Genomic DNA, 13,249 nt, shown 5'->3' on the forward strand with positions numbered 1-13,249 from the left:
AAAATAAAAGATATTATTTACAATATCCAAGGCGTTCATATTTTATATTTATTTTAATTTTTTTTACTTGAGGCAACTGATATAATATGATACGGGGGTAAACATGTAAATTCAACCGAATAAGAAATATTTGGCAATCTGCCTGTCAACATTCAACCAAACTCGGTCAGTTCTCGGCATTCTAGAACACTCAAAACGTCCCCAAATAAACCTCATACCAGTCCCCAAAGCTCCACGTTCATCCCCAGCCTTCTCTCCCACACTGGTTTTGCACCTTCTCTCACAGAAAGCCATGGCGCTGCAGCTTTGGGAGACGTTGAAGGAGGCAATCCCCGCTTACACAGGCCTTTATCCGGCGACTTTCTTCACCCTAGTGGCCATTGCAATCGCCTTTTACTATGCGGTTTCTGGGTTTTTTGAGTCGCCTCCGCCGCCCAGAGCTAGGGAGCCTGTTGAAGAGATGGAGCCCTTGCCTCCACCGGTTCAGCTGGGAGAGATTTCTCAAGAGGAATTGAAGGTTTATGATGGCTCTGATCCTAAGAAGCCCTTGTTGATGGCGATCAAGGGACAGATCTACGATGTCTCGCAGAGCAGGTTTTTCACCTTGGGGGGTTTTGTTTCTGGGCTTATTTTGTGCACCTGAAAATTGGTTTTGTTTGTTTTTGTGAAATTTTTGTTTGCTTAATTTGGGTTTTGGTTTGACTAGTTGAACAACCTGTGTTTTACCTGATAACTGTTCCGGGGCTTTCAGCAGACTGGGACTTAGTTTTTCTTCGTTGGTTTTGTGTTTTCTGCTCATCGGACCAGTTATCTTGTCTGCATCGCCGGTTTTGCGGTCCCCCTCCCTGCAACTGCTCTGACTAACTGTTGCTGATAATTATTTCTTGGCCTTTCTTCCCTTCTTTTTCATTTGTGAGGTGGTTTTTGAATTGTATCGATTACATATTGTTTGGGTTTCTCATCTCCTGTTAGCTTCTGTGGGGTTTCAAATAGTTCAGTATTACTGTATGTGCTCTGGGTAATTTCCTGCTCTTGTTTTATCTTTCTGCAACAAATGGGTGTTATTTGTATCATTTTTATTGACTTTCGATTAAAAATAGATTTAGGCCTACTTTTTGTTTTACAGCAGCAAAAGAGAAGTGATTTTTTTTTTATGCCTCTGCTGCTTTCAGCGTTTACTTGCACCATTAGTGTTCTTTGTATTATGTTGGTAAAAAAGTAGCCTTTTTCCATGCTACTTTCGAGAATGGATGTCTATGCTCCTGTGCAGATTTTAGTTTCAGTCAGATTTTCATTGCGTGCTCCAGTGTAGATTTTAGTTTCAGACAGCTTTTCATTTCGTGAAAAGCACAATACACCTTTTACTTCCTTGAGTCGTTATTGATAATTGTAATTGAAGTTTTCCTTCACTTGGATTTGATTGGAAGAATCTCTTTTTCCCATTTTCCTCTCGGTTAAGAATCTGTTTTTTGGTAGGAGTCTGTGATTTACCGGAAGCTTTTGGAGTCATAGCTTTGAGTCTTCTGGCTGCGACTACATTGATGCTTAAATTGTTGGATGATAATTATATTAGATTTTTCAAATGGGTGATTCATTTTATGTTTTATACTTGTAGAAGAATGTCCAGAACTATTGGTAGTCGCTCAAAAAATCTGGATATGCCTTTGTTTATTTGTTTATGTTGTTAATAGCTTTTGGATGTGCAATCTCATGAAGGACATTGATCAATTGATCTTAGTTATTGCATACTTAAGGTTTCTGGATCTTATATTCCAGAAAATTTGTGTTATAAACTATAAATGGAATCCGTTTGTTTTAGTAAGTGTATAAAGGGCTTTCATTTGTTCATGGCTGTTCACTTTCTAGAAATTGTAGTCTTTTTGAGAACATCAACCCCAAGGTGGAAGCAGCAACTTCGAACAATTGAAAACCACTGTTTTAAGAGGCTCTGCTGCTTCTTTGGTGCTGGTTTGATTTTTTTGCTGTGTCTTATTTTGTTCTAGTTCACTCTTTCAATTTCATTGTTGAAGAGACCATTGCCAGCCCATTCCTGTAATATAATCGTGCTCTGCTTGCATCTGAATATCTTACTGATCTTAGTGTTTTCTCTCTAATTTTGGTGTCACTGCTACAGAATGTTTTATGGACCTGGTGGCCCTTATGCTCTCTTCACCGGCAAAGATGCCAGCAGGGCTCTAGCAAAAATGTCGTTTGAAGAGAAGGATTTGACGGGAGACATCTCAGGCCTCGGCCCATTTGAGCTAGAAGCCTTACAGGATTGGGAATACAAGTTCATGAGCAAGTATGTTAAAGTTGGAACCATCAAGAAAACTGTCCCGGCAGCGGATGAGCCTGTTGCCGAGTCCTCCGAGACTGAACCCAGATCAGCAGAGGCCAAACCTGCAGAAGACACAGCCACACCAGCAGAAACTGCGCCGACAGAAATCACAGCAGAACACTCGCATGTTAAGGAAGATGCAGAACACTCACATGTTAAGGAAGATAAGCAAATCGATACCAAGGACACCTTCAAAGAGTAAATCCAGGACAATTATCTCCTCTGTTAAATTACATTACAAACTATTGTTATCAGTCCATCTTTCTTCTGCAGAGCGTCCCTTTTGCTAGTGTTTTTAGCTGTCCCTTCACTTTTGTTTCATGTTATATCTGTCATTATGAATAAACATCGCTTCTGCCTTTTTATAATCTTAAATTTTCTTGATGATTCCATTTGAGAAACCTGTTTTTGCTACTGGGTATTGTTGCCCAGTGTTTTCCAGCTTCAGGATTTCCCTGTCCTGTAGAGAAACTGTGAAAACCTCAAAAAATGCATCTTCGGGAGAGAAGATTAATTGGAAAAAAAATATTAATCTCTTATTCATTTTGATTCCTTCAAATTCATTGTGGCCACTGAGTCAGCTGATGGCTGTCTCTCCCACTTTCAAAGCTGGTTGCTGGAGACTCCCTAGTGTGACCAGTGAGTGTACGAGGCCTGGGAATGAGTTCGCACTGTTGTATTGCGAATTCGCAATTACTAGTTGCAGCCTGCAATGGGAACTGAGAACTGGTTCTGGAGCAAGGAAACTCTGATGTAGTAACTAGCCTGGGTCTCAACGATGGCGGGTTATCAACGTTTCCTGCTTGTGAAAAGTGGCTTGTCACTGAAATACACTCTTAGACAAGACTTAATATCTGCAAGACACAGAACTTGGGAGGGGTTTCTTTCTGTCGTTAACTCATGACATGAACTGTAGCAGTTAATGCATTAATTGGCATTCTGCAGCCACCTCGGGCACAAAAATGAATCACATCTCGTAATTGCATTCTAAAAGTCAGATCAAAGCAGCGTTCAACAAAAATGCTCTCTGATATATGGGACTGATGGATGTTTTTTAAGCTGAAATTTTTCACATTTGATAAGCTGCAATAGACCAGTGAATTCAGGGATCCTCCAACCAGTGACTCAATTCTCTGGAGTGAACACAGCAAATAACATAAGAATCCCTCGATTAAAAAAGTTTCAAAGAAAATGTAGAGTTCTGTCAAGATGGATACTAGTGAACTTTGTCAAGAATGAAAAAAATATCATATTTATGCAAAATCTCACCAAGAAATTAGGTCTAGTTCTATGTATTAGAGATTTAATTGTGGAATATGTACCTGCACTGATTGTTTAACTTCTTCCAGTTTATCTAATAGCACATCACAAGGAATTACTCCTCTGGCCACAGGCGAGCCATACAGCGGTGGATCCATCACCACCTGCTTGTGAAAAAAGAAAAATAGAACTTGTCATAGTACCTTGACAGTTGAATAATCATGAAGGACGGTCACAATAACACCATTCTTTGTCTTGACAACACTAAGGGGATAAAGGTGGGGGAAAAAAGGTAAATGAGGTTAAAAAATCTGCAAGAAGGAATTTTGCAGTAGCAACACCAATGATGAACAAATATATTCATTATCAAAAAGATAATGATCAATGTACATTGAGGAAGGAGATTTAAAGAATGATGCAGCTCCAGTTGGAGATCTGACTGGTTTTCTGGGTGTAGCTCCATCACTGCTATAAATTGTAGGTTTCCAACTCTTTCCAGTTTCCTGGATGCTCTTTGAGGCTTCCGCTATGATGACTTTAGACATTTTATTTTGAATAATTTACAGCTAATAAATAAGAACATAAACAATGACTCTCTCATGTTTCCTTGTACCATTCTTTCTCCAATAAAACAGAATGATAGGGAAGAGCTTAATAGACAAATACCATTCTTTCTTCAATAAAACAGAATGATATGTACAGTAAATTTCCAGTATTTCCTGCTACCTTCTTCAGAAATTGTGGATCTGAGAGGCCTTGAACCTGAAGCTCATCCACATGGGCAGCTTTATCACGAGCTAGAATTTCGACCCTGAATGTATGAATGCCATACAAAGATTGTAAATAACCTACAGTTGTAATGTTTGATTGCAATAAGAATCAGGTCATGAAGTAGCACATTTCTACACAAGATACAAAAACTCCATTTCAGGTTTTTTTTGCAACAAAGGGTTGATTAGCCATTGCCAAATGATTTTACCAATAAAAGAATCTGACTACAAAAGTTACAGTTTAACTGCAAAGACATAAACTCTGCACTTTCCATTGCACAACATTCAGTAGATAGAGGAGTGAATTCATTCAGGTGGGGAAAGATAGATGGGTGTGTTCATTCAGTTGGAGCTATCTCTTGGAACTTCTCTACTTGCACCAGGGCTCTTCAAATGGCAGCTCCAGCTTGCCAAGGGGCTTCACCCCATGAAATGACAATATCTCTGATCAGTAGACTTAATGTTTCCTTGGGAACTATGATGCCGACATAACTAAAACCACAGAAACAAGAGGGAAGATTATCAAGAAAAATGGTGTAATAAGAACCCTCATCTATTGTCAATTGAGTTTGACATTTTGAGCCTTCAAGGCATACCTTGTTCGATGATGACATCAATAATGAGAACCAGGAAGATATACTTCTCAATTTTTTTGAATCCCAGTAAAGGTAAGAACGAAAGCCTTGTAACCTTCCAGAAATCCACATCATAGAAGGTAAATATTTAAAGCTTCATATTTTCAATGAAATGAGATGATGAAAAAGCCGACATACCCAGTTTTTATCAATTTCAGTAAGACTAACCTAGATTAACTGGAAGTGCTTCCCCTGCTGTCAGGGTCAAGAGCTGAACTGAGATGCTTTACTGGTGGTTCTCCTGGACTTTTCACCCCTTCCATCTTTCCATGAAGGAGGTATATGTGCATAATGCAATAGTTTAACATTGTACCATGTCATTTCAAGAAGGATAAACAGTTGTAGCTTTTGTTTATAACTGAACAGCTGATCAAAATCTTGGTAACTATTGACACATAAATGAGGAACAGGGCAATGGAATTGGCCAACCAGAAAATATGATGCCAAGGAATGGAAATAAAACCATAATCTGATCTAAGAAAGACAAAAATCTCCAATGGGTTTTCCCTTAGAAGTCCACTCTTTCTTCTCATACTTTTTCATAAAATACAATCATATATAATCAGTTTATGCATTGGAAGCATCTCTTATACACCCTCAAGTTAGAAAGGGCAAAAGAGAGGTGTCATGGGACAGTACAGATTTTTTTTTCTCTTTCCCATGAGGGGAACCATGGCAGCAACATAGATGGTTAGGCCAAAGCTGCTAATTCAAAACGGCATTCACATCAGCAGATGAATGGGCTAAAGTGCAAGAAGGGAGAGTACATATTCTGCATAGATAGAATAACATAGATCCACATTTCACTATATGGTGGCTGAAATTACCTGCTTTACCATGCATATTGACAGAGCAGAAAAAAAAAAGGGTCAAACTGGATTGTCTACAAATAATTTTTTTTAGAGGTCTAAAATTACCTCTGGTTCAAAATAAACAAATGATAGATAACCCATTTTGAATGGTAATGTAAGAGTAATGACAACAAAAAAGACAACCCATTTTGAATTCCGAAAAAAGTACAGACAAATAGCAGGTCAAATCAAATGCATCATGGAAGGAAACAAAGAGTTGTAAATTGGTAGAAGTTCATCTGAAAAAGGTAAAACTTTTTCCAATGCTTGTTTGTCAATGGCTGTTTTATAAGCCAATAAAAAACCAAATGTCAAAAACAAAAAAATGAAACAAGAAAGAAAATAAAAAGGGTTTTATAGGCTGGTGGTATTTTAGTCTAATGTCTAGTAAGTTTAACATATTACTTATTTGCTGAAGTGTATGACTCTAATTGTCCCTATTCTCTCAAGGTAAAGAGGAAAGGAAACAAAACAAGAATGTTTTTGGCCAAATAAGACAACAAATATTGTTAAGATTGTAGAGTGATAAATACAAAGAGACAGCAATATGGGGACAAATAACCTGTTCTGAGCATCCGTCTCCACCAAGTTGACTATTTTTTAATAGTTTTAAAGATGAAAGAATCTAAATAAATTAAATAAAAATTATCCAACCCAAAAAATATACAAACACCAAACAGTTTTGATCAAACTAAAAAAATTTAATTAGATATTTTTTCTACAATATCAAATCGGCACAAAGCCATAAACACACACAGAATTGGAAATAATTATAATTTATTAATTCCAATCTTATAAGTTTGATCATTTTTATTTCATCAAATTTTAATTAGAATTAGGAACAATTTCTAGATTCGCAAAAGCAGCCAATGTAAACATCCTTCCCACCTTGCAGTTAAGAAACAAATGAGGCTTAAGCAGAATCTCAGCTGTTACGGCACAGGGACAAGAGAGCAGAAAACAATCACGATTCCACTAATATACAAACGTGAACCCATCTGCTGTGAGATACAACAGAGTACATTGCAAAACTGAAAAGGGAGATACTCAACAACATACAGTGAAAAACTTGAACAATTAACAAAAAAAAAAAAAATGGCAGTCAGGAGGCACTGCAGCCCACTGGTCTGGTCATTCTCCGGTTATGACAATAAATTGTACCATAAGATAGAAGGTAGAGAGCAAGGGCACAAGAGACGAGGAAGAATGTACAGAATCTGTTCTGAGTGTTTAGAGTCCTCTGTCATGTCAGCAAGGCATGAACCTGATCATCAGTTATAATAGCTTCTTTTTTCTTAAAATGGATCCTAATAGGTTTATCATGAGGATGCTGGAATCACCTCAACAAATGCTCTTTTCCTTCACTGGCATGAACCAGAGTGTATAGAAGCAAAACAAATACCATTTAGGGAAAAGTAACATGGAACAGTAATATGATACAAAAAGGTTAACAAAGCTTACCACAAATCTCTCCAATACAGGTACAAGAACTTCTAAATTGTGATCAGGGAGATAGTTGGCAATGGCATCCCTGACTTTTGTGCTGTTGAAACAAAACAAAGTCAACATAATTATAGTAGAATTGGAAAAGAGAACCACATCAGCAGAAATCTGAAGGCACTCAAAGATACCTTTCTGTTGATAGGAATGCAAGAAGCAGGGCTGCATAAGCCTCAATAATCATCTTTTCAGCCTCCCTTTCCCCTTGCAATAGAGCAGCTTCATCATTCTGTATAGAAAGAGTTGAAGAAATTAAACTTTCAGTCAAGTAAGCCTTTCGAGAAATCTCCTTATCAATAACAGGCTAAACTCCCTCCTGCTATTTGTAGGTGCCTATTTAGCCTGCCAAGACTCAATGTGGTACTGAAGTAGAAGTAGGATTACACATTAATGCCCAAGAGTCTAAAGGAACTTAACAGCCAGTAGCAAGACCAAATTTAATGTGGTTGAAAGCACAAATTCACATGGATACTCTTTAAAAAATCATGACACTGGGACCAAGCTACTAACCCATGGTAATAGCTTCGCTTCACCAGCCCCATGATTGGCCAAAAAGATTGTGCAAAGTAAAGAAATTACATCCATCTGATCTGCCTTGCCTTCAACTCTTCTGGATCCTGGTAAAGTGCACAGTGGCTGTTGCAAGCCTTGATCTACAGCAGTAATTTCATTCTTGTTAGTGTTTATTGAAATAGCAATAGATTACTTTCCTCACTAAGTTACCTCTTTTAAAATGGAGATACTAAAACCATCATGATCAAAATAAACAAATCATAGATAACCCATTTTGAATGGTAATGTAAGAGTAAGGACAACAAAAAAGACAACCCATTTTGAATTCTGAAAAAAGTACAGACAAATAGCAGATCACATCAAATGCATCATGGAAGGAAACAAAGAATTGTAAACTGGTAGAAGTTCATCTGAAAAAGGTAAAAAAAATTCAATGCATGTTTGTCAATGGCTGTTTTATAAGCCAATAACAAAACAAAAAAATCAAAAACAAAAAATAAAATAGGAAAGAAAATAAAACGGTTTTATAGGCTGGTGGTATTTTAGTCTGATGTCTAGTAAGTTTAACATATTACTTATATGCTGAAGCATATTACTCTAAATGTACTCTCATCCTCTCCAACAGAAGCTTCCAAGCACTTTTTTCTTTCACAGTGGCTCTCTATTTCCTGAAATTTGCAAAGCTTACCATCACTAGTATCCCCAGGTTTCTTCTCATCAGCCCATGTAACATTACGGTTTAGTGTCCCTCTTGAAGATTTTAAGGATGATTTCAAATGATTCCCATTCGCTTCACTTGCAGAGGGATCCTTTAATTTATTTGATCTTAAATAGTTGGAGGTCAAGACTAACTGATCGTTGTCTGAATGAGCCAATGTTTCTGTAGCTTCTATGGACATCTTAGTTCCTGAGAATTTCATAGAGTATTCTACTTGCCACATATTTGTTCTTTCTTCAGCCACTGCATCTGTGGAAGAGTCGTGCTGTCTCTCATTTGCCTCAACCACCTTTTCAATAGACCCATCCAAGGTCTTTGCTTCAACAGCTGAAGACACATCCAAGCTGGCTGTGGTCAATTCAGCCTTTTCTCTTACATAGACATCCTTTGCTGGTTTCTTCACTTTTGATTCAGAATTTTTTTTCTTGGAAGAAGAAGACTTTCTTGAAATACTATTCTGATGACCAACAGAGACCGCACCAGTCTCAATATTTTTCTTGTGAATCAAAGGCTTCTTTGGTATAGTCTGCTGATTACCCATTATTATCTCACTGGTAAAATTTATATAATCTACAAAAGTTTCATTTTCCATCTTGGGTTCCATCTCTAGTTTAGTCCCTGAATTTTGTAGTAGAAGCTCAATTAAGCACAAGAAAACACGCAGATGATTGCCACCAATAAAAAAAGCCTAATATAAAAGTGATTAAGAGGAAGTTGTTAAGTGCTGAAATTTCTCAATCCCTATTCTCTTTTCATGAACTCTCCCTTCTCAAAGATTTTCACTTCTCTTCTTCTTTGTTGATTCTTCTCTCTGTCTCCATGTTTTTAGTTAAAAAAAAACCTTCTATTAACAGTTTTTTCAATGTTTTGTCTTAGTGACTCCAACCAAATAATGAATTTGGACCTCCCAGAACATATTAAGTTGTTCAAAAGCAACGGATTATCTCATTGATATAAAGAAATTTCCAGTGCTTACACATAAACCATTTTTGATTCTATACATGGAGAAGAAGAAATTAAAAGTACAAAATGAATGAAATAATGATCGACTTCCATCTAAAAAAATTCTATTGTAAGAGATAGTCGAGGTCGCATAGGAAATCATCGGAATTCTCGTCGAAGAAACCAGAGTCCTTCTCGAAGAGGCCAGTGACCTGTGAGAAGTCTGACAAGGCATCTATGGTCGTCGTGCCAGTATGTGTATCAGATGGGTAGACTTCCTGCATCGGTGTGGTACTCGTAACAGGGCAGCAGCTAGAATAATCTGCAACAACTTGTGGAATTTGGGTGAACAAGGAGTCTGAGGTGGGAGGTGGCAAGGTGTCTACTGGAGCTGGCAAGGGCAAGTGCGAGGAGCCAATCTGTAGAGGAGCGGATGGTCCTGGGGCGTAGTATGAGTTATTTGGCTCTCTGGACGAAGACTTTTGTTTTCCATTGTAGCGAATTCTGCAACAAACCCAAGAATGGAACATCTTTTGATTATCTTTGGTGAACCCATCGTAGACGTACTCGTGCATGATCTAGTTCGTCTTAATCCCGTGCTTAGAGTCTCCCTCATTGAAGACGAGCGACCTCGTACGGCCGACAACTTGACTTTGGTGCTTAATCTTGTCGAAGCAGTCGGTGGCCTTCTAGAAACCGCTGGCGGCCTTTCGATTGGGGCAGTTTCCATTGATATGCTTACGCTCCCTAGGTGTGAAGAAATACCATTGGTTGTCGCTAGCTGGTCGATAGTTCCGTGCCAAGGTGCTGGGATGAAAGAGGTAGAGGTTAACCTCATGGATGAGGACCTTACGCAACGGAACATCTTCGTTCATCAATTTTTTCCGAAGAAAATGACAAACCAATTTGACATTGGTTGGGTCGAATTCGAACCCAATCGGCATCTGAATCTGCACTGGCGGCTGACGTGGTGGCGAATGGGCTGCTGGTGATGGCAATGGAGGTGATGGTGGTGGCGACGGGGCTGCAACTGTCGTTGGACTCAAGTGTGAATTCATCTCTGCCGTCTAAGTGTGAAGTCACTTAGTTGGTCAGTCAGAATTTATAAGTATTTTTACCGCGTTTAAATAGGGAAAAACGGATGAAATAGGAAAGATTAAAAATCTGTTAACGCTAAAAATCGGTTAGGATTGCTAAATAACTGTCACATCAGATTAGAACAGGAAGATTGCGCGTAGTTAAATTTGGAAACACGCAGTCCTATTCGAATTCCGATTTTCAAATCCTAATTAAGCTAAAATACTGGAACGGGCTCTATAAAATTCAGGCCTTAGTACTCTCTTCGTCGTATCACTACTCATCCTACCTCCTTTCAATGGCTTCCTCTAAATCAGCTATTGCCATCATCGTCCTCGCCATTGCAATCCTTTGGTTCCCCGATTCTGCTGCTTCTGCTACCTCACCTCGTTCTGGAGGTTTTGATGCAATCTATAGCTTGGGAGACTCCATTGCAGACACCGGTAATCTGATTCGCGAAGGTCTGGGACCTTTCGGAGCAATTAATCGCCTGCCATACGGAGAAACATACTTCCGGAGGCCGACGGGCCGATGCTCGGATGGCCGGCTCATGATCGATTTCATCGCCCAGCGCTTTCATCTCCCCTTTCTCAACGCCTACCTCGATCGTAACGCCTCTTTCGCTAACGAGGTGAACTTCGCCGTCGCCGGAGCGACTGCCCTCGACGTTTCCTACCTGGAGAGCGCCGGCATCATCATGCCATACACCAGGAGTTCCCTCAACGTGCAGCTCGACTCGTTCGAAACCCACCTCGTGTCTCTCTGTTCTACGCCGAACAATGCACCGCCAAGCTCGGTACGGCCCTCTTCTTCGTGGGAGAGATCGGAGGAAACGATTACAATTACGCCTTCTTCCAAGGCAAAACCGTTAGAATTATGGTTTCAAATAGATAATTTATAAAATAAAATTACCATGATATTAGAGGCGTGGGGCCCACTTTTAGATGTTGTAATTGGATGTTCAGTACAGGGAATAATGGCCAGCACATCCCCCTGTAGAGGTAGATTAAATGGGTACATTGACTTAGTGGACATATCCCTTGGGACTAAGGAGATATGTCTCTCTTGAAGGGATGTATCCCTCCTGAGAGGATGTATCTCTTCTAAGAGGATGTGTCCTTATGAAAAGTCATTAGTACACCCTTTGAAAATCTATATAAACCTCCATGGTCTTACAAGTGAGGCTAAGGCTATTTGCACACCCAGTCTGGCTGAACGAGAGCAAGTGTATCACTTGTAAACGAGGTATAAAAGATTATCTTGTGCACTTCAAGTTCTGTTTATATTCTTCAAGATGAAAGGTACACTATCTTTATTCTTCTTATTTCAATTCTATGATATATGTATGGTTTTCATGATAATGGAATTATGGAGGATTTAAGATTTATTTTCTATGATGTTTATATTATTATTAGACATCAAGTCTAACAAATACAAGTGATAAGCTTCTGCTGGTATCATAGAGATAGATTATAGGTTTCTATATTTTTCCATAATTTTTTTGGATTTTTTAGCTATTTATTAGTGAATGAAAATAAGCCTAATTTAGGCTTATTGGATTTTGGCGCCGCAAGCGGGCCTGTTGCGCGGGCTACTGTGCGCGGGCTACTGGCCACGGGCCTGCTGGTGCAGGCTTGTGCAGTCCGGGTCGGTGATGACCCAGAACCATGAACCAAACCGGGTTTTTACTAATATAATGAACCAGAATGTGTTTTAAGGGTTTATTATTACCCTGAATTGTATTTTGAATAGGATTTCCATATTATTTGGCTATTTGAAGTATTTATAATTAGTGTTATTGCATGCCTTGTTATATATTTATGTATTTGTATGTGAAAATTAACTTAATTATATAATTTGCAAAATCCCCAAAGGGTAATGCATTTTGTATAAATTAAATTAATTTTATGTGTGTTTATTTTGAGTATAATTTGTTTATGAGTTATACTAATTTTATTATATGATTAGCAAAATCCCCAAAGGGTAATGCGAATTGTATAATTAAATTAGTATGTTGTAAATTAATTCATATGAATCCCCAAAGGGTAAGTATGAATTAATTTATTTGTTTTATTTGTTTGTTTGTTGGTTTGTGATTGTTGGTTGTTTATCATGTGTGGAATGATTTGCCTAGTAACTCTCATGAATCCCCAAAGGGTAAATGGGAGTACTAGATGGTTGAAATGATTCTATAATTATGTATGTTCTCCCAAATATTGAAATATTTTCTGGATGACAGGAATATCCAGTAGTGGACATAATTTTGCCGAGTCCCTAAAGAAAAATGTACTTGATGGGACTAATTATGTGAACTGGTCACAACGGGTTGACTTAATGCTACGAGGCTATAGATTTGATAAGATTATCAAAGTGGATACTCCTCCTCAAAGACCTTCCCGAATAAACTACCCTGATAATCTGAAACAGTATAAGAAGGACCTTAGAAAATTCAAGGAATGGGATAATGCTAATGAAATTTCTAGGTCACATATTCTTGGGGCTCTAAGTGAGACTCTCTTGATGACTTATTTGCATGTCCCCACTACAAAAGAGATTCTCGACCAGATTGAGGCTAAATATGGTAAAAAGTCATCTACTCACATCAATAACTAATGGCAAAAGTTCACTCGTGCCAAATGGGAAGA

General features: G+C 38.4%; 2 protein-coding genes across 2 annotated transcripts; both read left to right on the forward strand.

Annotated features, from left to right (window-relative positions):
* Nucleotides 1-175: 175 nt before the first annotated feature.
* LOC137943889 (membrane steroid-binding protein 1-like) lies at nucleotides 176-2,739 on the forward strand. Its single transcript, XM_068789311.1, has 2 exons — nucleotides 176-594; nucleotides 2,135-2,739. The coding sequence occupies exons 1-2, from the start codon at nucleotides 293-295 to the stop codon at nucleotides 2,538-2,540; spliced, it is 708 nt and encodes a 235-aa protein (XP_068645412.1). The 5' UTR covers nucleotides 176-292; the 3' UTR covers nucleotides 2,541-2,739.
* Nucleotides 2,740-10,902: 8,163 nt separating this feature from the next.
* LOC137944468 (acetylajmalan esterase-like) lies at nucleotides 10,903-11,498 on the forward strand. The gene is made up of 2 exons (XM_068790154.1): nucleotides 10,903-11,293; nucleotides 11,335-11,498. The coding sequence occupies exons 1-2, from the start codon at nucleotides 10,903-10,905 to the stop codon at nucleotides 11,496-11,498; spliced, it is 555 nt and encodes a 184-aa protein (XP_068646255.1).
* The last annotated feature ends 1,751 nt before the right edge of the window (nucleotides 11,499-13,249 follow it).

This window comes from Aristolochia californica, unplaced genomic scaffold, assembly GCF_029961685.1.
Source record: "Aristolochia californica isolate CCGP_79_NKW_82.1479 unplaced genomic scaffold, dmAriCali1.0.hap1 SCAF_11, whole genome shotgun sequence".
Classification (NCBI taxonomy): domain Eukaryota; kingdom Viridiplantae; phylum Streptophyta; class Magnoliopsida; order Piperales; family Aristolochiaceae; genus Aristolochia; species Aristolochia californica.

What these genes read in the sequence shown, in the direction of transcription:
- LOC137944468 (XM_068790154.1), top strand. Translation starts at nt 10,903, where the DNA reads ATGGCTTCCTCTAAATCAGCTATTGCCATCATCGTCCTCGCCATTGCA. An exon ending in TTCCTACCTGGAGAGCGCCG is followed by an intron (nt 11,294 to 11,334) that starts GCATCATCATGC and finishes CTCAACGTGCAG; the next exon opens with CTCGACTCGTTCGAAACCCA.
- LOC137943889 (XM_068789311.1), top strand. Translation starts at nt 293, where the DNA reads ATGGCGCTGCAGCTTTGGGAGACGTTGAAGGAGGCAATCCCCGCTTAC. An exon ending in TACGATGTCTCGCAGAGCAG is followed by an intron (nt 595 to 2,134) that starts GTTTTTCACCTT and finishes TCACTGCTACAG; the next exon opens with AATGTTTTATGGACCTGGTG.